Source organism: Cyprinodon variegatus, unplaced genomic scaffold, assembly GCF_000732505.1.
Source record: "Cyprinodon variegatus isolate N-32 unplaced genomic scaffold, C_variegatus-1.0 Scaffold117, whole genome shotgun sequence".
Taxonomy (NCBI): Eukaryota; Metazoa; Chordata; class Actinopteri; order Cyprinodontiformes; family Cyprinodontidae; genus Cyprinodon; species Cyprinodon variegatus.
Window position 1 is genome coordinate 746,779 of NW_015150570.1, and position 26,078 is coordinate 772,856.

Here is a 26,078-nt window from a genome sequence, read left to right on the forward strand (position 1 = left end):
ACCCAAATGCAGAGGCAAGATGGCAGAGGTGAATTTAGGTGGGTTTAATAAGGTTCACAGGAGCTGAGGCAGGAATCAAAAATCCAACAGAAATACAAACAAACCAGAACCAGGGAGACATCAGGGGAACAAACAAAGCATAAAGGAGAGACCTGGCGATCCATCTTATTCAATAAAAAAGGTGTTATATGTAGGTGTTATATGTAGAATACTGTGTCTCTCTGAGAGTATTACATATAAAGGTTGAATTAAGCACATTAATGGCTTCTTGCCAGTCATCCTCGATGTACACTTTATCAAGGTCTTCCTCCTCTTTCCGTGCAATGTCCCCGTCACCGTGTGAGGTAATATATACTGTTTTTAAAACCATTTACGATGCATGAAACTGAGCACAGTTGGTATCATGAGATTGTGTTTCTTTATAATTCAGTTTATTTCTCTATGTCATACTCACTATTTAGTTAGAATAGCCCTTTAAAAGAAAAATTTGGAAAATTAGGATTTTAATTTTTTTTTATTTTAAGAACACTCATTTAATTAAATATGGAACACTGGTAAAACTGTTATATTTTGATTATGTGACAGAGTAATTAATGATAAAAAGCCTCTTGGAAATTATGTATATTTTACACGTTTTGCTTTGTATTTGTTAATATTATGTCTAAGGATACTCAGCTTAAAAATATTATTAAAATCAAAAATTGCTTTCTTACCTTTAATTTCAGATTTTGAAATATGAAAAATAATGTCTTCTTACCATAGGAAGTGACATCACATGTTGACAGTGACTTGATGAATCAGACACGCCCCCCTGGAAAAGGGAGAGGGGAGAGGGCATGAGATAAACCGTGGTAGATTCAGAGGCAGACATTGGATTGGCATGGCTGAGTGCAGCTCAGTAATTCAGCCTACATCCACAAGGCTCCTGCCTGGACATTTGGATTGCCTCTCACACAGCTTAGAAATGGTGCTGGAGAGAAAAGCACTGAGCCTGGCTTTGTTTTTACATCATGTTGCAGGGCACTGGAAGATAGAGAGAGAGATTTAAGGGCGAGCGGGGGCAACATCACCACACATTTGAGCGATGCTCCGTGAGCTCTGTTTTTTTTCACACCGTTGGGCTTTTCTGCACAAAGACTTCGGACTAATGGACGAATGCAGCAATGCAACTCTTTGCTTGTCATGCTTGAATTACTGTGTCACATATCCTTTTTTGTCACAGCTCTCATTGTCTTTGTCTTTGTCTATCCCTGCTGCCAGACGAACTGTGGGGTAGTGTGGCGGACACAGCTTTCTCATCAACCCCCCTCTCCCTTGTCTGTTTCCCTTACTTCTCTTTTCTCCCAGCTAACTCCTGTTAATTTACCTCTTCAGAGCTACATCCCCCTCTGTGTTATCCTCAATTATTCTCACGGATTACTATCAGCCTCTTATTACACATTTAAAACAGACAGACTGCTAATTTATCTTAGCAGCTTGTTACGTGATCTCCTAGAAAACAGTTTTCCTCAGCTGTACTGCCGTCACACAATTCCTAAGTCCTGTCAGGTGTCTCTCTTCATAACATCAAGATGTTCATTCAAGAGGATTGATCCCTTTCATTTCCTTGATTCCTTCCACCCCCTTCCTCCTACCAGCCCTGTGCCCTCTGACCCCTGTCTTTTTGTTCTCAACCCCCATCCATTTTTTCCATTTTGTACTTAACCTAAACCTGTTCTCCCCTAAGTCATTTGACCCTCTCGACCATGTTGCCATGGGTCCACTGGCTTCAACCTATCCTCATCTTGCTGTCCTCTGTCTTTTGGACCTGGGGCGAAAACTGCCCAGCAACCTGCCTGTGCCCAGATCCTCACACTGTGGACTGTAGTGGCCGGGGGTTAACCCGTCTTCCTGAAGAGATCCCTTTGGATGTCCGGAGGCTTTTGCTAGCCGATAACTGGATACCCCGCATCCCCTCGGATTTTCTGGTTCTGTATAGTGACTTGGTTTACTTGGACCTCCGGAACAACTCCCTCTCTTACATAGAACCTGGCACCCTAAGCACATCCTCCAGGTTGGTCTTCCTTGACCTAGGTAGCAACAATCTGACTGAAATCCCAAAGGGGACTTTCGGGGAGTCCCGGAGCTTGATCAAACTGCGTCTGGGAAACAACCCATACTTGAGCATGGTGAGTGAGGATGCCTTCCTGGGCCTTACTTCTCTGCGAGAACTTGAACTGGAACGCAATGCACTATCTACCCTTAAGGTGGGGGCCCTAAGTCAATTGCCCTCCTTGCGGGTGGTAAGACTAGAGGGCAACCCTTGGGTATGCAACTGCAACTTCACCAACCTGTTTGAATGGTTGATTGAAAATCGTCACAAGCTTCCGAATGGTAAGTAATGTCATTCTACCCTCAGTTTTTTGTTGCTCGGCATGACCCAGATAACGTGCATCCAAGTGAAGCATTGAGCTGTAATATGGTAAATCCTACGCCATCATGCAGTCCTGGCCGATTTATTTATTTATTTTTCCCAGTACAAGAGGAAACCCCTTCCCCCTCCCATGTTCCAATTTTGTTTCTTTTTTCATCCACCCCCACAGCTCTTGATGTGGGAGACTCAGTGCGTAACACGAGACAATGGCACTTGTTTTTGAACGTGTCAGTTCTGTCTTATTGTTATCTATTGGTACCATAAAATTCACAGTATTTTCAATGTTGGTGAAACAAATGAGCTAATTTGGTTTAGGATTTAAGCTTGCATGTAGACCAAGCACTGACCACAACATTGAACATTAATACATTCCTGTTTCTTTTTTAATACAACGTTTTATTCGACACCTTTTTCATGCATGTGGCAGATCAGCAGTATATGGATGTAAAGGCGTTTTTTTTTCTAATAAGTGAATAAAGACAGCTTTTCCCTTCATACGTATATTGCTTTATTCATGAGAATTTTTATGCTCACAGACTCCATCCACCAATGTGGTTTAGCCACGAGGCTAAGTTACATAAGCGGATGGACATTTTGGTGTTTTTACAAAGCAGACTCAGTCTGTGCCTTCGTTTTTTTTTAAGAGACACATGAGAGAAATTGCATTATCAAGTTCCCCATGAAATATGAATTGCTTTTTGCGTTAAATCAATAAACATGTTGGATTGGTGTCTTTATTCAAAATGGGGCTCTCAGTGTTTTCCTAAATAAAAATGAGAGATGTTAATGCATTATGCCAATTCAATTACCATATCAGGACATATGGAAGATCAAAAGCATTAAATATTAATTTATTTATCTGTGCAATTATTGTGTTTGTCCTTATTCATAACTATTATTCTAGAGTTAAATGGTTTGTAGGATGCAAACTTTTCCTTGTACTTCAGACAACAAGAATCTCACAAGAGCAGGGTAGGACGTGGAAGCAAAGAAACAAAACAATCTGCTGAACCACACATGATCATTTTTTACATCAGATTACAGAGATGTTTTGTTGTTTTATTTTGATTTTTGCATACATTTTAAACCTAAAATGCAGTACTTGGGTTCTATTTAATAACTCTTTTGAGATATAAAAGCTTAAAAAAACTTAATTGTATTATTGTCTAACAGAATCTTTAAACGAGATGGCCTATTTCAAGGGACATGTCTTTCAAATTGAATGAATTATAATAGGTAGGGTATTATTAAAGAAAACATCTATGTTGGATAACAAACATCTCCTTTTGTTTGAAGTCATTTCATCTATGAATAAAGTTATCTGATTTAAGGAGTGTATAGGGGTGTATGACTTATTGTGGGGATTTTTTCTATAAGGGAGTAACTTACAGTACAGGCATCTAATAAAAGAAATAAAAAAAAAACCTGGGGACTACTCTTAATCTGATCTTGTTAATGCTCAACAAAAGTATTGGCATATGATCTGTTACATTTCTCTATTATGAAATTTAAAGAAACTGTCTTTTGTTTGTAATTATTGTTTGGATCCTGGTGAGGTTACCTGTTATTTAGCTGAACTTACTGTAGTAATCTAAAACGGGTTTGTTCAGCTGCTGCAAACTGCTGATAACCCCTAAAATAAACTACTTACCGACATATAGGCCATGATGTTCTGGACTGCACTATTGATTCTATTCTCAGAACTTTCATTCTTTGCAACCCAAGGCAGAAAACTTTGAGTTTTTACATAAAGTTTTAAGTTCCCAAGAGGCTTAATTACAGTTTCGTAATTACTTTCACCTTCAAATAATTTTTAATTGAGTTTAGTGGACATAAAAGTAGCTTTGATACTCATACATATACTGTTTTTTTATATTAATCTGCCATTATTACCAATAGTTATGTTACCTGTAAACCCTGATAACATTTAGAAAGTTAAGAAAAATGTAAATTAAACGTTTGCTAAAAGAATAATAGAGACATACCAAGTATGACTAACAATGAGATGGCTGGATTTAACATTGTGTTTCCCTTATGCAGGCCTCATACTGTCAGACCTAATAGATATAATGAAAAGCTGTGAACAGTGGAAAAACGGTGAGACCTATACCATAAAAAAATAACAAGTTTTATATTACAAACTGGATGGATGACGGATGGATGGACAGATGGATGGATGATAGGGTAAAAACTGTAGGTAGACTGGAGTTTTAAACCATGAAATTCAGTACAAAGAAATCATGGAAATATGTCTGATTTGCCCTTTTTTTCATTGCACCATATGTGCTATTCAATTCAATTCAGTTTATTCATATGGTGACAATTCACAAGACTGTAATCTCAAGGCACTTCACAGAGACAATTCAATCAGACCAAACAGTCAGACTGGTTCACAGTTCTCTCTCTATAGAGAGCCAGCGGATTGCATTGATTCATTGACTCGGATGCAATCCCTCAAACCAAGCATGCTTGTTATGACAGTGGAAGGGAAAAATCTCTTTTAACAGGAAGAAACCAAATGGGGTTCAAGGCATCATAAGCAGACATACATTTAGAACCAGAAATACAAAGGCAACTGTCAGCCAGCTCCACAGGCTGATCCAGGTAACACACAGCCAGGTAGAGCCAACTCCCATGTCAGTATGTTCTAAACCAATGGCTCATATGCATAGCACAACTGGATAGATGTAAACTATATTCCGTTGCTTTGTACTTGTGACAGTAAAATGACAATAAAGCTGAATTCTATTCAATTCTATATTTATATTCATAATATATTTATCAAATTTAGTCAAGCTATATATATATATATTTAAATACATAGCTCATCTAAAGAAATTCTGCTCTAAAAGACTTTCTGAAAATATTTATAGCATCCTCTCCGCATGACTTAGAAGCTGCAAAGTCCACATGGTAAATCTAATTCCCATTTCATTTTTCACTTCTTGATTTCCCTAATGATTTTGCCTAACAACACAGCAACCTTTTCTTTTTGTGTCATCACAGGTCAGAAAAATGGCTGGTAGGGGTGTGCTTGAAATTTTGGACTTTTGAACTAAAGACAATCAAAATAAACAGAAATTGCAATGATTATAATGTTTTTTCCTCTTTTTTGAAATACAAAAACTGTTTCTGCTTTTCCTTAACTAAAAGCTGACTTTTAAAGCAATTAATCTTTTTGTGGTTTTTCTAGGTCACCATGCAAAGGTGTCTTTTGGCCACCAATCAGGTTCATACATTTTTTAGCGGAAGAATGAGTGTAAACATGATCCACCGCTGTCTCCAGTGCTCTTGGGTTAAGGATGAACAAAGGCCATGTATAATTCAGACTGACACAGTTCTACAGCATATTGGCCAGAGTAATTGGAGCTACAGCTGCCTACAGGGCAGGGCTAGCCCTTCTTATGGGAGATGGCAGATAGGGAACCTGGTCCATCTGGGTGTTGCTATCAACACTGGTCATGACCTGAACAGTTTCGCAGCAAAGTAGCAGTTCATATGACAGTTGGGGTCAAAATTTGAACTTTCTTCCTCAGCCTATTCTATTTACCCTTTAAAACCTGTTATCACACTGCACAAACAGCTCTGAGAATAATGACCAGCTCCACCTGGTGTAAATATTAGCCTGCAATGCTCAATGCAACATCCCTGGATATCTTTATTACCCATGGGTATGTGATGTGAAAATATCTGTTCTATTAACACAACCTGACAGCTTGTTTTATCTTGGCCTAATTTAATGTGTATTTAAAGTTTGGATGTGAGAGAGAGTGCTGGTAAGGGAGAGCCAAGTGGGAAAAGATGGAGAGATTTACAAAATGTGATAGTATCATGTGGTACATGTTGAAAAGCAGAGTAGGATATTTTTCAAATTTAAAAAAATAAAACAATATAAGCATAAAAGCTTCAGCTGTTTTAAAATGTAAAATCCTATAAATACACACCTATATTTGTAATTTTATGAAAATATAAATAGAATTTTAAACCAAAAGAAATGTGTATGTTATATAACAGCTATGCCTTATATTTGTAAATAATCATATGCAGCCAGGATACATTGTGCTTTTATAGTGACTTAATTTGTGTGTGTCGGGTATAAGGTTGCTGAATCTTTCCACAGACGGAGTTTCCTTATGAATAATTCACGGTTTGCCCTGAGTCACAATAATACTTCTCTCTTTGTAAATACATTGCAAATATTACTCACTGTGTTAACATCTGACTCTTATTTGTTTCTTACTTATAATTATTCTTAAACATTTTACAATTATGTTTAATGTCAGTTTTCTTTATATTGTATGACTGCAATCATGTTTAAATAATTTACTTCTATGATAATTAGAGACACATTCAAAAGGTTTAATCATGCATCACAGCTGTGTGGTTGCAGTATCTTACTACAAAGGTCTCTACACACTTGGTTTTTTAGGTGCTATAAATGTAAACTTTACCATATGAACAGAGATTCATGACTATAGTGAATCAACAGATTTAGAAATCCGTCTGTAGATGTAGTGCTGTGTCGTGTTAAAAGGAGAGATGTGCAACAAGTTAGCAAGGTAGATCAATCATGGCTGAGACGGGAGATAGCCTATCCTGCGGATTGGCAGTAATCCTAAATGTAATCTATCAACTGTTTTTGCCAAGACTGAAACACAACCGTGTGGGCAGACAAACCTGAGAGTGTAAGGGCGTGATTTTTGTTACATCACAGAACAAAAGCCTGCTCCAGAGTCATAGTAGTTGCAATATCAAAGGTTTATGGGGTATTGTATAAACTGTCAACACATTACCAAGTTGAAAACCTCAGAATATATCTAATCAATTGAGAAACTTCTCTCTTCCAACTGTGGCTAGACTTGAAGCCTATTTATTCCAATTAGTTTAGAAAGTTTAGCTGATAGTTCAGACAGTGGGTATTGAAGCTTCCATACTTCCCACAGACACTGCAAAAACGGTCAAGAAATAGGTCAACATTTCTTATATTAGGTGTATTTTCCCTTAATTTGAGCAGGTAAATAAGATGATATCCCAATGAAATGAATATTTTTACTGGTGTTGCACTGATACCGATACCAGTATCGGGGAGGGCCCTGATCCAGCACTAAAATGGTGGTATCCGTAACGGAGAGTACCGACAAATAGGACACTGATACCATTTTGAGAGCCAAAAGTTTATTTGACTATTGTCACCTGTTCCAGTTGGCAATAAAAAGTTAGTCTTTTCCATGCTTCACAAAGGTAGGCAGCAGCTTGACAAAGCCATGATGGCAATTCTTTTACATCCAAGTAGTATGCAGTTCTTCATATATATATTTACACACACATATAAATTTCAAACAGATGGTATCGGCCAATACTGCACAAGCAGGTATTGGTATCAGGGCCAAAAAATGGCATTGTAGCAACACAAATTTTTACTCTTAATATAAGATCATCAGATATTATGCACTTGAAATAAGACAATACAATTTTTTTCCTGTATTTATTCTAAATGTAAATTGTCTTGTTCCACTAGCAAAGTGTCTCACTTACCTACTAAATAAAAAAATGCACTTATTCAAGGAAAAATTTACTTATTTAAATTTAGATTTTTTCTAGTGAATTCACAATTTTTGTTCAATTCACTTAAAATTCATCCATCTGTTTTCTGTCACACTTATCCCTGATGGGGTCAAGAGGGGTGCTGGTGCCTATCTCTAGCTCAATGGATGAAAAGCCAAAGTATACCCTGGACAAGTCACCAGTCCATTGCAACTAGTGTTGTCACGATACCGATACTAAGTAAAATATTTGATACTCAATACCCTGTTCGAACAGAAATATCTTCATTACTAAATAAATACAATAAATAAATAAAAAACAAAAAGAATAATATTTTGAGGTTGTATGCTGTGCACAATATTAAGCAAGCTTGATAAAAAACTTACAAAATTAAAATTAAGTGTGCCTTCCTTGGCTATGTTTTGCAGACATAACAATGACACTAGCCAAACCAGTTAAGCAAAAATCATTCTCAGCAGCTGCACCTGTTCCAAAAAAAGTCTGAAACTGAAAAATGCACAGAATTATTCAATCACACAGTGTCCAGAAAGTGCATTTTCAACTATTCTGCACTTTAGATGGCTGTATCGATACTTTTGAAAATGAGTATTGTATCCGGATACAACGTTTCAGTATCAATACTTTTTTTACCCTAGTGGCAACACAGAGACAAACGGGGAAAAAAAAAACATTCACAAACACACTCACATCTGAGGAGAATTTAGAGAAGCCAATTGACCTAACAGTTATGTTTTTGGACCGTGGGAGGAAGCCTGAGAACTAGGAAAGAACCGACGCATGCTCAGGGAGAACATGCAGACTCCATGCAGAAAAACCCTGGGCCGGTAATCGCACCTGGAACCTTCTTGCTGCAAGGCATTAGTGCTACGCATTTCTCCACCGAGCAGTCGACTTTAAATTCTCTTCAATAAAAAAAAAAAAATCTTTATTAATCCCAAACAGAAATGTATGTTTCAGTAGCTCATAGTTTGTCTGTTTTTTGCCATTTTTTAATCCAGTTTATAAAATGATGATGGCTAAAGACAGGAAGGATTTTCTGTATTGGTCTGCTTTGCAACAGATCTCGAGAAGCTGCCTACTAAAGACACTCCGTTGTTGTTTAACCATCTATTGAATAAGATGCTTGCCGTTGTCCAATACGTTCTTCACTTTATGAAGAATTCTTCTTCATGAAATCATCTCCAGAGGTTCTGGAGGAGTTCCTAGAACAGAGCCTGAGATATGATCCTGCATGCAGGTTTCAGCAAAGCACATAATGTTGCATTGCCAATATCTTGGAGGGTCCTTGGAAGGGGTTGGAGTTCCTCTAACTTTTTTCTTAAAGATCTCACATTGCCCATAATGATTGATGGCTTAAACTTCCTGCTCCTTTCCTTTTTCCTTGCCACTTCTTAGCATTCCCAATGCCTCCTATTCAACTCAGAATGTTCTTGTGGAAGTCGTTGAAGTAATATTTCAACTTTAGAGATGATAATAAGCTGCTCCCAAGTTTAAAATTTACTTCCAGTTTCACATCATTCAAAATCAGAAGCAAAAAAAATCAGAAAAATATCTCCCAAGGTGGTGGAGAATGACAGCTAAAACGGTTGTGTCTAACCGACCGGGCATTGTGATCATTGGTAGGCAGAGGACAGTCATGGTGATTGATGGGGCCATCCCAAATGATGGGAACATCAGGAAAAAAAACATGAGAAATTGGAGATATACAGAGGGCTCAGGGAAAAACTGAAATGTTCTCTGAAAGGCACTCGGGGCAGTGGCTCCGACAAATAACTGGAGAAATATCAGAGATCTCATTCCAGAAATGTGCAGCTCAGATACTGCAAATAAGTACTATATTGTGCCTCTTGGTAATGTAGACCCAGATTTGAAATTATTTTAATTGAACCTCTTTTGGGATATGAGACTGGCATTGCTCAGCGGATGATAAAACCAGATAAGTATACTTTATGAAAGGAAATTTTGTTTAGGTTTAGTGAACAAATGGTATGTCATGACTTATCTTGGCAGTTTATAATCAATGAAAAGCCTTTTCTTTACAAATGACAAAAAATGCAACCATGTCAGCCTATTTTTATAAAAAATCTGATTTGTCTGTTATGAATACGGTATATTTCACCACATAAACACATTTATCATCTTTAGTGTTTTTTGGCTTTTTGTAATTCAGCCTTTTTTTTGTTTTCCTAAGACAGAAGGATACATAAGCTGTACAAAGGTGTTCAAAGTTGGTTTTCGGTTTCTGGTTTGGCTTTGTTTGTTTTTCACTGAGGTTTTGCTACTCTAGAGTGACAGCCAATACCTTCCGAAGGTATTTAATCCCTAAATCACTGTACAAATAAGATAAGCCTAAAGTGAAAGTACTTTTATCTGTGAGAATGATCATTTTAATGTTTTTTGTTTTTTTTCTAGGTTGTTACATGCTCTTATTATTTAGGTAAATACTGCTTACATACTGCTACTGTTTAACCCAAGCCAGATTTTCATCTTAACCCAAGGTGAAATGACATCATTCATTTTTCCTGTTTTATCATTTATATCTTATTTTGACCAACTTTTATAGAAAATGACTGTTCTGGAGATGAAAACCCATTGACTAGAAGTGAATGAGGAGGTCAATACTGTATACAAAAACAATACAACTCAGCCTGTGATCCCACATGGTGATAGCCAAGGGAATTTGGAGGTTACTATGGTGCACAGTGATGACTCAGCTATCCCACAAAGCGACAGACAACTCAACGACTCAGACAGTGAACAAAACAGTGATAATAAATGGGATGTTTTAGGAACAAAACCAAAACATCAAGGAAGAGGACTCACTGGAAGATCTAGGCTAATAAATAATCCAGAAGAGCTAGAATTACAGAAAAATGCCACATTTCCCCTTGTAAGAGTGGATTTCAACAGCATATTTTCATTGAACTTGCTAGAAATTATAAAATTCATCTTCAAAAAAGGTTTTCCTGTTTCAATGAATGAAGGAAGCAACAAATCTTTTGAAAACAATAGTAAAAGATATAAGAACAATCTTTATTCCAAACTTCTCCTAAACTGCCAGAGAAAGAGCGTCCTTATGGGGGTCAAGGACCCTAATAGAGTGTTACACAGCTGTGGATGGGAATAAATACTTCAGCAAAAAAAATAACCCAACAAAACAAAACAAACAAACAAACAAAAAACATAGAAAAAAGCTAAAAACAGAAGTTATGATTTATGCCAGTGCTCCGGTCTCTGACATCTTAGAGAATGTTCCGGCAGTAACAGAAGCGCGCCTGACCTGCCAAAATCTTGTGATAAACTATCGAATCATAGATTTTGTGGCCGAGCAAAAATCAGTATTGCAGATTTAATTCATATAATAGGAGGTCTCATTATCAAGGTATTTTTCAGTGAACCGTTGCCACAATATTTCTGCAGAAACAAGACCTTTTTGAGACCTTTTTTAATTATTAATAAATAGTGGCAAAAAAGTTTGTTCTGCTTCACCTGTCAACTTTCTTAATAAGTTGTGTTTTTTTTGGATAAATAAACTTTTTTTTTTTTTAATATGTCGTTTTTTGACAAATCTGGTGCTAAAAGTGTTTTTATATCTAATGTATTTTATTATGTGTACATCCACCAGCAGCCTTGACCCTAACCAGAGAACGACCACAAAAAACAACAATAGTAATACTGCCACACACAGCTCCAGCTGAGAGAGAGATAACTATAAAATTAGCTCAGAGAAGGATTTAATCACAAAAGTTATTTCCTCCAACTTCTCTAGGACAGGTGGTGCCCCACTTTATTACCTCTCCTATCCAAATCCCAACCCAGACCGACCACCCCATTAAACCCCTGTCACTCCACAACCTGACCCACACAAAGGGGTCGACTTCAGACTCAACAGGAAACGTTGATTCCACCTCCTTTTCTCTAAACTCTGAACCAGAAAGACAGTGGAGTGTAAAAAGGTATTTCTAAGCACATCTTAGACTTGTAGACATGTTTCTCCTGGTAAAACAAAAGCCGAGTCCCCAATATATTCAGGCCTCCTAAGTGTAAACTTCAAAAATATAACTTACAACTGAAAAATACAATATATTCTTTCTTCTCTGAGATCACAAGCAAAACCATTAACAATACTTGTGTCTTACTTTCCACAGTTTACAGGCTAATAAATCTGATCCTTTGACTACATTACCTGAAAACCACTCAACCAGTGGATACATTTTCTAGTGTCTTCACTGAACTAAAGATAAATGACAAAACAACCTCGTCTTTTCAAATTTGCATAAAAGGTTTATCATACAGCTGCAGCTTATCCATAATGCTGCTGCTCATGTCCTCACCAAAACAAAAGTAGAGGAATGCATCATCCCAGTGCTAAAACTATTGTGATGGCTCCTGTCTCTAAGAGAATAAACTTAAAAATACTAAAAAATAATAGCTCTTAGGTTTAGAATGCATTGCAAACTTGTCGGTGAATCTACCACCTAGACCTCTCATGTCTTCTGGTTCAACCCTGCTTTACATACCTAGAACCAGAATCAAACATGAGGCAACTTTTAGTTCTTATGCTCCACAATAACAAAAAACAGAAAGCTGTAAAAGTGCTGAAACCCTCAATTGCTTTTAATAAAAATCAAAAAAATATTTTAATTTAAAGTGGTCTTTTGCTATGCTATCTACATATTTTAAGTTAGCTTTCTAGTCTGACTGTCATTCATTTTTCTTAATCAGTTTATCTTTATCCTTCTTTATATTTTATCAACCATGTTATCTGTTTTTACATATTATTAATATTATATATTATCTATATACTTTTATTCTCTTTAGCTATTTGTGTTGTCTCTTTGGCACTGCAATGTACTTTTCTTATTCTCATATACAGCACTCCAGCCTTTCCTCTGAAAAGTGCCATAAACTTGCCTTGCCTTACCTCGTTTAGAAATGGCAGTTTTCAAAGCCGTCTCAGTTTGGAGAGACATAGTGAAAATATAGTTAAGATTGATAATCCTCATCATAAACAAATTGAATATAGTAAAAGACATTTCAATCCACTGTATTTATTTCATTTCATTGTGGAAATCCTAGCAGTCTAATCTGACTATTCTGCCCTAAGTAGTTGGCGAATGAGTAAGCTATTTTAATTTAATGATCATTTTGACCAAATTAACATTGTTCTATTAACTTTGTGAATTTTTTTTTTTTGTTTAAATGCTTTATCACTGCAAGTGCTTTTTTTCATTTTTTGTAAAGGTGTACAAAAAAACCAAACAATTCTTCAAATATGATTTGGTTCACATAAATAAAATGGTGGAAAACTGGAACCTCCAATACTAACCAACCAACTTAGCTAAAATTTCATGACCATAACCACATGTCCATAGATAGAACTGTAAGTTTGTTTGGAGATACACAACATAATTGCATTTGCAGCATAGTTTAAATTGAAACAAGAAGTAAAGAAAAAAACAAAACATAAAAAAAAAATGGTGCCAGGATCATAATTAAATCAACCCAAGGAAAAAAGAAAACATATCCTACGAAAAGGATATCAAATGTTTAATCAGCTGATAAGTTTATTTTTTTTACTTTTCTGACTTTTTTTTGTTTTGTTTTCAAAAAGAAGCTCCTAATATTTTAAAACATTTCAAAACAAACCAAGTAAGAATATTCAGCTTGGTTATTAGTTAGTTGTCTTTTAATAGGGAGTACCCAATGTGAAAAAAGAAACCGGATGCTGCTGTGTTCTGAGCTTCTGGAAACACTGAGGATTTAATCATATAAATTTTGTGCGGCATTATCCTCTCAGGCAAAGCTAAATTTTCTGTCATGATATAATCTGGTGCCAACCAAATTTAAGATTGGTTTAGTATTGTCCAACTGAATTGTGCTGTAAATGAACTTGCCTTACCGCTTTAGCCCCATGGGGCATTAGCACCACACCCTCCTGGGGTGGACCCCTCTAGGATCGGGCCCCTGTGTGGTTTGGCTCCAGGGGCTCTCATCTGCCGTTCTCGCAGCCACCTGAGAACGCGCTTTGTGTGTTTTCATTCCTTTTGTGTTTCTTGCGGGTGTTTAAACAGAGTTGCTGGAGCTAATACATTTCTTCTATATTGGTTTGTTTTGTTGTGTTTTTTTTTATTTCTCTCTAATTTCTTTCTCTTGCTGTCTTTTTCCTCACCCCTCTCTTCTGTCTTTGTCTATTTCTTTCTCTATCACCTTATTTCTTATCCCCTCTCCCTTTCTCACATCCCTTTTTATCTCCATTGCATATAATTGTATTCTGTAAGACATTTTTAATAAAGCTTCATAATTAATTTTCAAACAGAACCTGATGGCAACAACTATAATGTGTATAATTGTGAAAGCAAACCTGTTGGGCCACTATCTAGCTCTGGGAAATCTATATAATATATTGGCAAAATGAAACAAGGAAAAACAAACAAAACTACCTGACCATTACATGATCTTTGAGACTAAGGCACAAAATAGGGGTTGCACTCACTGTCTACTGAATTGCAAACAGAAAAAACAGAAAATACTTTATGCCCTCTTCGAAGATGCGATCTGTGTGTGCAAACTAGTCTGCACGTGTTTAAAGACCTTTTGAAGATCAGGCCCTAAATGTTCCAAGGATTGCCTGAAGTCACATCCAACCTACAGGAAAACAAGACTTGTAATATCTTCTAGATTGTGGAAGGGAGAATGGTCACCAGCTCAATGGCCCAAGGAGCTTTGCTCTCAATCATTGCTGCTAGTTATGAAATTCCACTTAAGCAGTTATTGACCTTTTTCTCCAAATCTGTGAAAGATGTTAAAAATGTGGTTGTCTTTTTAGATAGCACTCTGTCTCTTGAAACTCTTTAAGTATGTGGTTAGACAGAGTCTTTATTACTTAAGAAACAATCTGACATATTTTGCATCAAACAGAGAACTAGAAATGAACAGTTATGGTTTAATCTTATCTCGTTTGGACTACTGCAACGTTTTTGTTTTTTTTACTTGTTTAAATATTGCATATCTAGATCACTGTCAGATTGTGCAAAATGGGAAAGCAAAAAATTTCACAAGGGCTTAGAAAAGGACGAAACGTCCCCATCATTTCCTTGCTGCACTGGGCGCTGTTCATTTTAGAGTCTAGTTTTACGTGCTGTTTTTTTTTTTTTTTTTTTTTTTACATTTAGGCAATCAATGGCCAAACACATGAATATTGTGGATATTGTCAGGTTGTGTAGAGGTTTTGAGGACTCAAATGCAGGGAGGAGTTGGCACAGATGAGTTTGGATGATTTCATAAAAATCCTAGGGGAACAGAGGCAAAACTCCAAAATCCAAAAATACCGAAAACAAAAACCAATAACGTAAGGGAAAATACTTGACAGAAGCTGGAGACTACAAGACAACAAAACAAACTTCTACAACACACAAGAAACCAGCACCGAATGAAGATTCTGGTGTTCTTTTAAGCCCAGCACTATGATTATAAAGATTATTTTCACCTGTGTAGGCTACCCAAGTTCTCAACAAAGATCCTCTAGGGTAGGGATGCACAACTCGCACTAACCCACACTCAGGAACCCTGACAGATATATTGTCTTTACTGTAGCTTCCTCTTACTTCATCTAACCAGTGACATTAGTCCCAAAGCTCTGGAACTCCCTTCTACTCGCTCTGTGCTCCAAAGTATTTATTGACTCTTTCAAGAACACCTCAAGGAATACCCTACTCATTTAGACAGTATTTCACTTGAGTTGCTATTGTCATTTCTTTTATCTTTTCTCCTGCCATTAATTTGCTTCTTGGGAAACACTGTAATGTTTATCTTTGAAAGGTTCTTATAATTAGAAGTTACTTACTTACCAGGCCTGTGCTCTAACTTTAATCAACAGAGCCCAATGTTACCCTTAATTTGCTGTAGCCTCAGTCATTATCTTACCAACCAACACTTCCATTTCCTGTTACTGAATGGTCTAAAGAGGGGTCCAAGTTAACTTTCTTTTCTACAGCTTACTGATCATTGTTGTCAAAGTTTACCAGAATATTATGAATATATCAAATAACTAGAACTAGAATTAGTCAATTAATAGGTCATTCAAATCAAGAAAAAAACTAATTAATTATTATCAGTTGAATGATTATAACTGTCATTTGCTTACTGACCAGGGTTTTAGCCTCTTACCTAAAAGGTTGGACTCCTGAATCCGGCTGTTAAAATTTCAGTTGTCTTTCACCAATTTAGTAATTTAGACTATGGCTACCGGCAACGTTATTATTCACCAACCAAATAAATGTGTCTCTGTTCATTTGGATGCTACTGAAAGAAGAGTGAATCCAGCTGAAGTGATAAACCATTCACTGTATAAAATAATGGGCAATGGGTTAAAATACAGAGTTCTACCTGCATTGCTGGCTGATGCACCTCCACCCAGTGCCTTGAACAAGTGTGCCTTGTACACCCCTGGGTTTGAGCAGATGATGGATGTTAAGCATTCAGTTAAACTCTTTAAACATCAACAGTTGAATGAGAAAGCTTATATCCAATAAAACAATAACACGACTGTATTTCTACCTAGTTCACCCAAGCAGAGCTATTATTATACATCAGATGAAAGGGAAAGGGGAAGGATGATGTTACTGTTTTGGTTCGGTGGAGTGAGGGCCATCGGCTCAGTTCCGTTTTCTGCAGACCCTGTCTTTATTCCAGTCCAGTCCGTTCATCCAACAGCAGCTCAAAGAGATTTGGATCAATCTTATGCAATATTAAGAGAGGCAATTTTGCAAGGGGCTTAGTTTTATAACTCAAGTTAGCACGGGATGTCTCGTTTTTAGCTAGGGTGGTTAACTTGTAGCCACAGCCCCCAGCAGCATATCCTCGGTGGTGCAGCTCCGTCTCTCCTTTTCAGGCAGTCACAGGTCTGGTGGCTTCTAATGGTTCCTTTGGCCAACATTGATTGGGGCCCCGTTGTTCTTCTCTACAACACAAACACTGCGTTCAGCTCCTTCTAAATTGTAGGAAAAAGGCAGTCTGACTCGGTCCAGCGAGCGCAGACTTCTCCGGAGGGATTTGCTGGCTACTTAGTGTAGCCTTCAGCTAGATGCTGAAATTTATCTCTGCCACATCCTGCCTGGGCTCTTGTGTTCATCTGAGGCAATAGTATCATTGGTGCCCCAGTGTTACTACTGTAAGTGTAAGCCAAATATGCTTTCCAGTACTCTTCCTAGTTTTTTTGGGGCCACACAGTCCCCTTCCAGATATGCTCCAGATATGCCACCAGGCTGTTCTTCAGAACCGTTTGTTTGTTGTTGTTTTGGTCCTCCCTAACCAAACTGAATGAGATTATCAAGAAAATAAGATCTCCGACTCACAAAACCACCTGCGGTGCCTCTAGTGCCCACGTTGTTTACATTCATAACCCTTGGTGATATCAATCACCACAGGATTTATTTCATTGTTATGCAGAAAGCATAAAGTTCTGCATAATAACACACCCCCATCTCTCTGTACGTTCATTACCCTCACTGTCTATTCTTACCATGAAGTAAGTGGCTAATTGAGTGCATAACATTTCAAATTAAACATCTTAAATGCAGAAGCCATAATATTAAAATCCACACATAATCTTTTTCCACCATAAACCTCTACCTGCAATATGTCCTTTTAATAACAAATATTGGTTCACGATTTAACCCTTATCTGACATTTGAAACTCACATTAAACCCTGTTGCAATACCACACTCTATAATCCACTTCACTTTCTGTTGCTAAATACTTACTTTCATATCCTAAAGACATGGCTACTAACAGTCAATATTTTTACTTAGCTCTTTTTAAACACAACCATAAACTGCAATCGGTTCTGTCCAGTGTACCTAGATGCTGATGAAGTAAAGAGAAAGGACCCCATCACCCAAATTTTTAAATCCCTCCAATGTTTTTTTCATCTGAATTCAACATTCAGTAAACTGTACACACAATGTTTAAGGCAAACTATATAGTTCCAAAGAAAATTGTTCCACATGCAGCTAAAATCTATGTAAACCTCTTCATCTGAACAAAGATAATGAATAAATATTTAGGTTAATGTTTCAGTTTTAGTTATGCAATTAAAATAATTCTAACCAACAACAGGGAAAGTTCATTCTGCTTTATGCAACACCGGAAACAAAGGCTGTGTGCATTTTTACACAATGTATGTAAACATCTGGTTTTAACTGTATGAAATATGAAAATTATGTTATGATTTTCTCTCCTGCAATAATGTTTTTTGTAATAGCTGCTGTGCTCTACTAATTCAATATTAGAGGAGTTGTAAGAGTCTATATGGTATTTAGGGTATTAGTGTCACCAACTTTTATCAGTCTCCTAAAGAGTTCTGTTACAAACCTTATTAATACTGTAGTAAGTCAATCAGAGAACCATGAAAACTAATTCCATGCTATCGCAGATTTCCACTGTGCCTTTTTCCATTGTAACAACAAGGTGTTAAATGTTCGTTACTAAGGTTTATAGAATAAACAAGCTTCTTTTACTCTAGCTTCTTTTCCTCGCCTCATTAACACTGTTGATAAGGTTAAGTATGTTTAGGTGACTGAATTAATAGTATTGCACATAGTTAAAATGTTACAACAAGGAATGCTTTAGAGTGAAAACCAATGCTTTAGGAAATTGATCTTTTTGTATGCACAGCAACAGTGAAACATAGCCACCCACATTGCAAACCTTCATTTCTGCCCACATATCTACAGTAGGGTTTCTTCTAATATAATGCACAATGTTTTCTCCAATGCTCTTCTCTGCACAGAGCATTAGGTTTGCAAAATTGAGAGTGCATCATTTAGAGTCTGTTGGCCTGCATTCAATCTCTGATTACCACATGTATTTAATGAGGCTTAAATGTCAACAGTTTTGTAGTAAAAACAATGGAATGATTACCTTTGTGTCAGAAGCTTAGTTCTATATTATCTATGACTGTTTCACTGAATTATACAATGCAAAACTACCCATAATGATCATATATTTTGATTTTAATTCTGTGAATTTAGAATATGATACAGTAAATTGGATTTTTACCCATAATATAATAAACAGTAATAAAAGGCCACATTTTCATTGATACCTCTTCAGATTGTTAGAATTAAAATCAGTCATACCCAGTGTCATAACAGGTTGATTTCTGTGGAATGGACTAGCCAACTTAAAATATTTCCTGAGTAGTTTGACTTATATTCAATATAATTTATATTCTATAATAGTATCACACCAGAGATTCATAAAACAGACTCGTGTCAAGCTACCAATCAATATTAAAGTTTACAGTTTACTCCACAGTATGCAACAAAATATCATAATTTGCAAGTGAGAGCAAGAATGTACCACAAATATGCTTTATTTTCTGCTCCATGCAGATGTTAGCTTACTGAAATGAAATCCTAATGGCAAATATGAACCATGCTTGGATTCTAATTTTTTCAGGCATTCCTATCACTACTTTTATATCAAATAATTGTATCTAACTCTATTTCCTGTTCTGTTTCAGGGGTAGAAGGCATGGAGTGCTCCCTTCCCATGGATGGCAGACGCGTTTCTCTGACGCAGCTTTCAAAGGACAGCTTTCGCGAGTGCCAGGCCACTTTGACTCTAACAGACCTACTCATCATTATTTTCTCTGGCATCTCTGTGTCTGTTGTGGCCATAATGACCAGCTTCTTTTTGGCTTCAACTGTTCATTGCTTCCAGCGCTGGAGTAAGGGCACCAAGGGAGATGAAGAAGAGAGTGAGGAGTGAAGAGAATTTTGATCTAAGGACCTATATTGTCCGAGTAGCTTCTTCAAACTAGTGGAGGACACTCAAGACAGTGTGTGGTAGGTGGTGTTTCCTAACTGGCAAAGCTCCAGAACCCTTGGATCATCATGGATCGGTACAGTTGGAGCCAAAAGATGAATGAACAATATTATATTAATAAATGGCATCTAAAATGAATGACATTTGTAAGTATACTATTCCATGTGCAAAAATGCTATAACGGAGATCATATTTTTCTTTGTGAAAGTCAAGGTTTTTGACTCGGTGTCAAATAGTGTAAGGTAATATAATGAGGCCAAGACTTATATATTAGAAATATATATTCAACTGGATTAGATGAACATTTTGTTAGAGAGTTATCATTTTCATCTGAGAAAAATACTAAATATATCCATGCTGAACTTTCAGCTTTAGAATATTAAATTCTATACAGAAAGATCAAAATATTTGTGAATTTTTAAATCACATTTAGTGGGGGAAAAAATTAAAAATAAATATATATATATATATATTTAATGCACAACACTTCACTGAAAATTTGTTCCAAAAGGATGTCATAATGACCGGTGACCTCAATATCCAACTGCTTGTGACTTGATATGCTGGCATATCGGATCATTTAACAGTGTTCTGTCTGGATTGCCTCATTTGTTTATATTAAAATGTTGTTTTGCAGAACTGAGCAAGATTAATGGTATAGCTCTTGTTGAATCGATTATAGACATAAAGGGTTTGGCAGACAGGAACATCTTTAAGGTGGGTCTTCTCAAATATTTAGCAGTATTCATTATATAAATGCAAATTGATGTACAAACGTAAATTGTATTTAATCAATGTAGAAGTCAAAAGGATAGCATATTCCTTAGACATATGACTGTAAACTATGTAGAGAAAGATATTTCTGAAATATATAGTCTTGCAAATGATGGCAAAGTATGATATTAAATTAAATCTATTTAGTTACTCTGTCGATGCACTTTAAACAGTAAACCTAATTTTGGCAGGTATCTCATTTAGAATAATACTGTCTTTGTTTGCCAAAGATTAGGTTTCAGGAGTGGAAAATTGATTTGGTAGGACTTTGTTGTTGCAGATGAGAAACTTAGAAAGAAAGAAGTAGCTTCATAACAGAAACCAACTTGCACTTTGTAAAGACCCTTTGTACTCAAAAAATAACCATCTCCAAAGATTCACAATTTCTTCCTGTCAGTCTATAGCACCTTTCAGGTCAGAGTTCTGTGATAAATACATATTTCAAAGATAAATTTAGAGCTAACGTTTAGATCTGACTATGTAATCTATCCAGCTCATGGGGCTCCATGCCTTTCAAAACATACAGCCAAAAGCATGGATGTTAAGGGGCAAGGTGTATAAAGAAGTAACCCAAAAATATAATAAGGTGTCATTAATTTCAACAATACTCATTAAATATGGTTTAAAAAGAATTTCATGCACCTAATTTTTGGGTTACTTCTTTGTTGAGATTAACATGCTAAGTACATTTGGTGCTTCAAGAAAAAAAAACAAAATCTGTGTACATCATCCTTAGTACATTCGTGTCTGTGTGTGAGATTATGCTACACAACATAATTATTGAACATAATCTATACTGGAGGATTAACACAGCATTCTGCAGCTCCCCCTTTTCATCTTAGCTCAGTGGGCCTCATGCAACAACTTTTTTGTATTATAAATTTCTACTACCGTGGGCTCCTATGACAATAACACATCAGATTCAATAAATGTTCTCCAGTAAAATTTTGTAAATGATCCTCGTATACATGATGCAGTCCACCTGTGTGTGAGTGAGAGCGTGTTCATGAGAAGGAAAAATCTGCATTATTACCCGATAACACCATGTAAGGCTAGTGAGACCATTCACAAAAATTGCATTGAAGATGAAAAGGAGAGACTACCATTTTGGAGAATGAGGTTCTGCTGACCAAGAGCTGAGAAGCAGAATTAAAGGACCAGTAAAAGTGAAGAGGTGGGGAATAAATCACAACAGCTTTAAAAGAAAACATTTTTTTGGTTGCACTGTTACAGAAATAAAAATAAATTAAATAATAACACAAATCATCTTTTCTGAAAATGGTGTTAAAATCATGTTTAGCAAAAACGAAAGTCAATGGTATTAGTGGTACCAAAGTACCAGTGGAGGCCAGAAGTAAATTGATATAATTATTAACTATAACTTTTATGATAGAAATGCTTGATATGAGTTTACCATTAACCAAAATGACACAACATCCTGCAAAATCTCCCTTTATGGCACATGTTGGCTATTTATCTCCAGTGAACTGAATGCATACATTAGAAGAGTTTCAAGCAGCAAAATGTTACTGAATATCTTTTCATAACTTTCTATCAATTTTTTTGGATGTTACTTCAAAAGTAGCTTGATCCCCCATAGAGCTCATTGACTGCACTTTCTTTTAACAAAATTACAACAACTCAAACCAGCATCCCCTGGATACCCCCCGGTCCCCTGGAACTGCCAGCTGCTACTGTGCTGACCAACAGTTCTGTCATCAGTGGATTAAATAAGGATTTATAATTGCAACATTGCATAGCATATGATGATGTAGACAAATAAAGCAGACAATTTCTTCTAAGTATCAGCAAATCTGGTCATTTAGTGAAAAACTAGGTTTGGCTAGCAGTTGAGTGATTGCACAAGAATCCTGCTTCAACTTTGGAGCGCTTGAAAGATGTGTTCATACTTGAGAGAAGATTAGAAATTGGAGAAAAATCATGAATGCGATATCACTCATGCAAACAATTTAAGAACAGATTTGTTCATACAGATGCTTCTTACATGAGGCCCAATGACTGCATCTTCCACAGAGGATAGCAGAAAAATCGTCTGTGGACCCGATTCCATCTCAGCTCTTTTATGCCTTGTTTGTGTGGCAAGATTTTAAATTAGTCCAATGATTTTTAAAAAACCTAACAGATCCCACACATGGCGATTAAAAAAATCATAGATATAACAGATTTTTTTACTACATCTTGTGATGTGTGATACAGAATCCATTCAGGAACACTGAGATGTCAGACCTGTCTGACATTCTTTATAACCTGTTGGAGAAAAAAAACAGAGTTCAAAGTAAAAACTATTTTCAAAGAAGACAAACCAATGGTGATACTTGTTCAACTAATTTTATGAGAGAAAGATAATTGGTTCAATTAGAGGAGACAGAACAACCAGGGTGCTCTGCTTGCTAAACTGGTGAGTTTTCTGATTGGCTACTTGCCAAATCGATAGTTTGCATCCTTGTTTGCAGTTTGGGACACCATTCGTGCTCAGATAACGGGCCAAGAATATCCAACATGTTGGATATCCCTGATTTGAGGTCAAGAGAGGAGCCAATGACCTTACAAGCAGATATGATCAATCATAACACGCCACAAACTCTGGTATTATCTGATATGATCATTTTAACACCATTACGATAATCAGGGCTACCGGAAATGGGAACAATTTTCACAATTATCTTGCTGTGTGAAAAAGTCATTAGCTGATCATGAAGAACACCTGCAGAAGACTTTTCAGTCACAGGCTGATGGTCTGACCTGAAAGGAGCTTTTGTCTTAATCATAAGTAATTACACATTTCAGTGTTTAATCCTGATTTAAAATAATAGGCCACCTTGCATTATAAAGCTATTTATTTTATGAAAAGTTAGCTCATTTGAGAAATGGGTTGTCTTGAGATTATAATAATTGTGTTTTTTTCATTAAGTTTTTATTTAGGTCGTTCTGCATAAGATCCATCAAATTTATATATTTAAACCTTCTGAATTGATATACAGAGATATTCTCAATTTAACATTTCCTTAACAGATTCTGGAGAAGTTCAACACACTCCAGATCTAATACTCCTAAAAACCTTGTGTTTTCTTTTTGGAATTTTATGAAGTGTTTTGAAATCCTCATTAATAAGGATTTGAAATGCACAAAGGATGATATGTAATTATTTGTTTTTCGTGTTCTTGTAATTCATTGGTAATTCAGCAAACTGAGATGTAGCAAAAAGAATGTCAAACAGTGGATATATAGAAACAGCCATCCATATATAGTGATCATTTCTGTGTTGGCAACCTAAGATAAAAAAGGGATATAAAATTATTTTTTCTCTTTATAAAGAGTTCATACCCTAAGTGTGCAGCAGTTAATTAGCACATTTTGCAGAAATGGCAAACTATAAGAGTGGCCTTATTCATTGTTGTTGTTTTATGAACAGACATTAAAAATCACTCTTTCAAAGGATGTCTCATATCAATTGTTGTAACCTAGCAGTAATATTGATGTCTGTATTCAAATGTGTCATGTCTCACATCACTAACTAAAAATGGCACTGTAAAAAAATGGTGAAATTTTAACGTATGGATGTTGTGTATTGCCGGAACATGGTACACACTGATGTCCCAATGCAGAACAAAAATAATAGAAACTGACCTTTGATTAACCCCCATTTCTGAAATGTCCATTAAGGTAACAGGTTTGTCAGCTTTTTAATGCGCCTTTTTAATGACTAAAGCCAAACGATGAGAAAGAGGAAAGACAAGGCTAGAGTTTGCATCACCATTTACTTCCTGTCTATACAGAGAGTGCTTCCAGATGCAATTTTAAATCCCCTATTTAACAAAACATAATGCTTAGGAAGATTAATAAAGGAAGGTATGACCACAACGGCACCAGCAACATTTAAATATAACCAGCATGAAATGCTAGTAAAATCAAAACAAAGCCTATTGAGCTACATATGGAAATTTATTAACAAACAAACTTTCTCCAAACTACAGCAAATCTGCTCAGATTTTTATTTTTTTTTTTTTTTGTTTAAACATATTTATCTCAATATAGCACTAAAATTCATAGCTAAAGAAAATAAGTCAATTAAGCAAGATAAGAAGCAAAAATCTTCCTTTAAATTCACAAAAAAATCTGATGTAATTTGTATTATTTGAATTTATTTACACATAATAACCTTTTTTTATATTCGGATGCACAAACTTAAATGAAGGGATCACAGGGAGAATTTTTTATACATATCATTATTATTTGCAACTACTATGTAGTTATTGTATATTGAAAAATACTTTGTTAGATGACTTGTTAAAATGAAACATATTAGCATGAAATTTTACTTTCTCTTGTTTTATTACCAATTTAAGTACATTAGAGCATGCACTGTTAAGTTACCACCTGGATAATTTTCAGATTCATGTCTATTTTTCTATTACAGCTTCCAAACTGAAGCATTATTTACATCATTTGTTCCCTGTGTAACTATCTGGCATCACACAGCCCTGGGAAATAAAAACAGTGGTGGCTGCTTTTGTGCAGCTTGTCTTGCGTAAAACACCAAGATTCTGTTTGTGATTTGTCAGACAAATGTCAGAATGGGTCAGTTCTAAATTATTTTGATGGAGAAGTGAGTGATGATGCTGTTGCTGCAGAATGCATTTCCAAATGTCAAACAGACACTTTCAAACAGACTGTATGTGTAGCTGTATATTGATGTTTGGTTAAAAACTATGATAGTAATAAAACCCTTTCTTCTGTCCACATCTGTGTTTGCTCCAAGTAAAATGTGTTTACACAATGCTCACATGGAAAATCAAGGTAGCATTTGACAAGATGTAGCACTGGCGGCATTTTTATGTTGTGTTTAATATGTTGTATTCAGCAGGGATGAAAAAGGTATTGGTGCAGTATGTCCAACCTACTGTTTTGGACAACAGTTGAAAAGATGATTTTAATAAAGTGTCAGAGGGATAATGTGGGAAAGAACTCTTTATTTAATGTGATTTTTTTTTCTTCTTGTCGCTGGGATATATGGATTTGGATTGTCACAGCAGCAGATAAATAACCCCCATCTGTATATACAGTATAGCACAGTGAGCCATCTCACAGGGCACTGTTGTCACAGTGTGGATATGCAAATAGCAGAAATATATTTGGAAAAGGTGCTAGAAAAATGACTTAGATGTAAAAAAAAAAAAAAGACTAATTCACCATGTATCTCGAGACTTTGTGGAAATATCTTTGATTTATTCAGTTTGTGCAGTGCAGAGGAACAATACAATATATCCATTGCCATTACCTCTGACTTTAAAATTGGGTGTGTAGAGTTTCTGTTAGGTAGTTCTCTAGGATGACAAATGTTTGTGCATATTATTTATCCTGTAACTAAAAGAATTTATATTGTATACTATTATGAGCCCTTGGTCATTTATAGATTGGTAGATAATATAAATATTTAAAGCTACATAACAAATATTTAAAGCTACATAACAT

General features: G+C 36.0%; 1 protein-coding gene across 1 annotated transcript; it reads left to right on the forward strand.

Moving 5' to 3' along the window:
- Positions 1-851: 851 nt before the first annotated feature.
- LOC107085158 (leucine-rich repeat-containing protein 38-like) lies at positions 852-25,730 on the forward strand. Its single transcript, XM_015375352.1, has 2 exons — positions 852-2,373; positions 19,507-25,730. Exons 1-2 carry the CDS (start codon positions 1,746-1,748, stop codon positions 19,752-19,754), a joined length of 876 nt encoding a protein of 291 aa, XP_015230838.1. The 5' UTR covers positions 852-1,745; the 3' UTR covers positions 19,755-25,730.
- Positions 25,731-26,078: the final 348 nt, after the last annotated feature.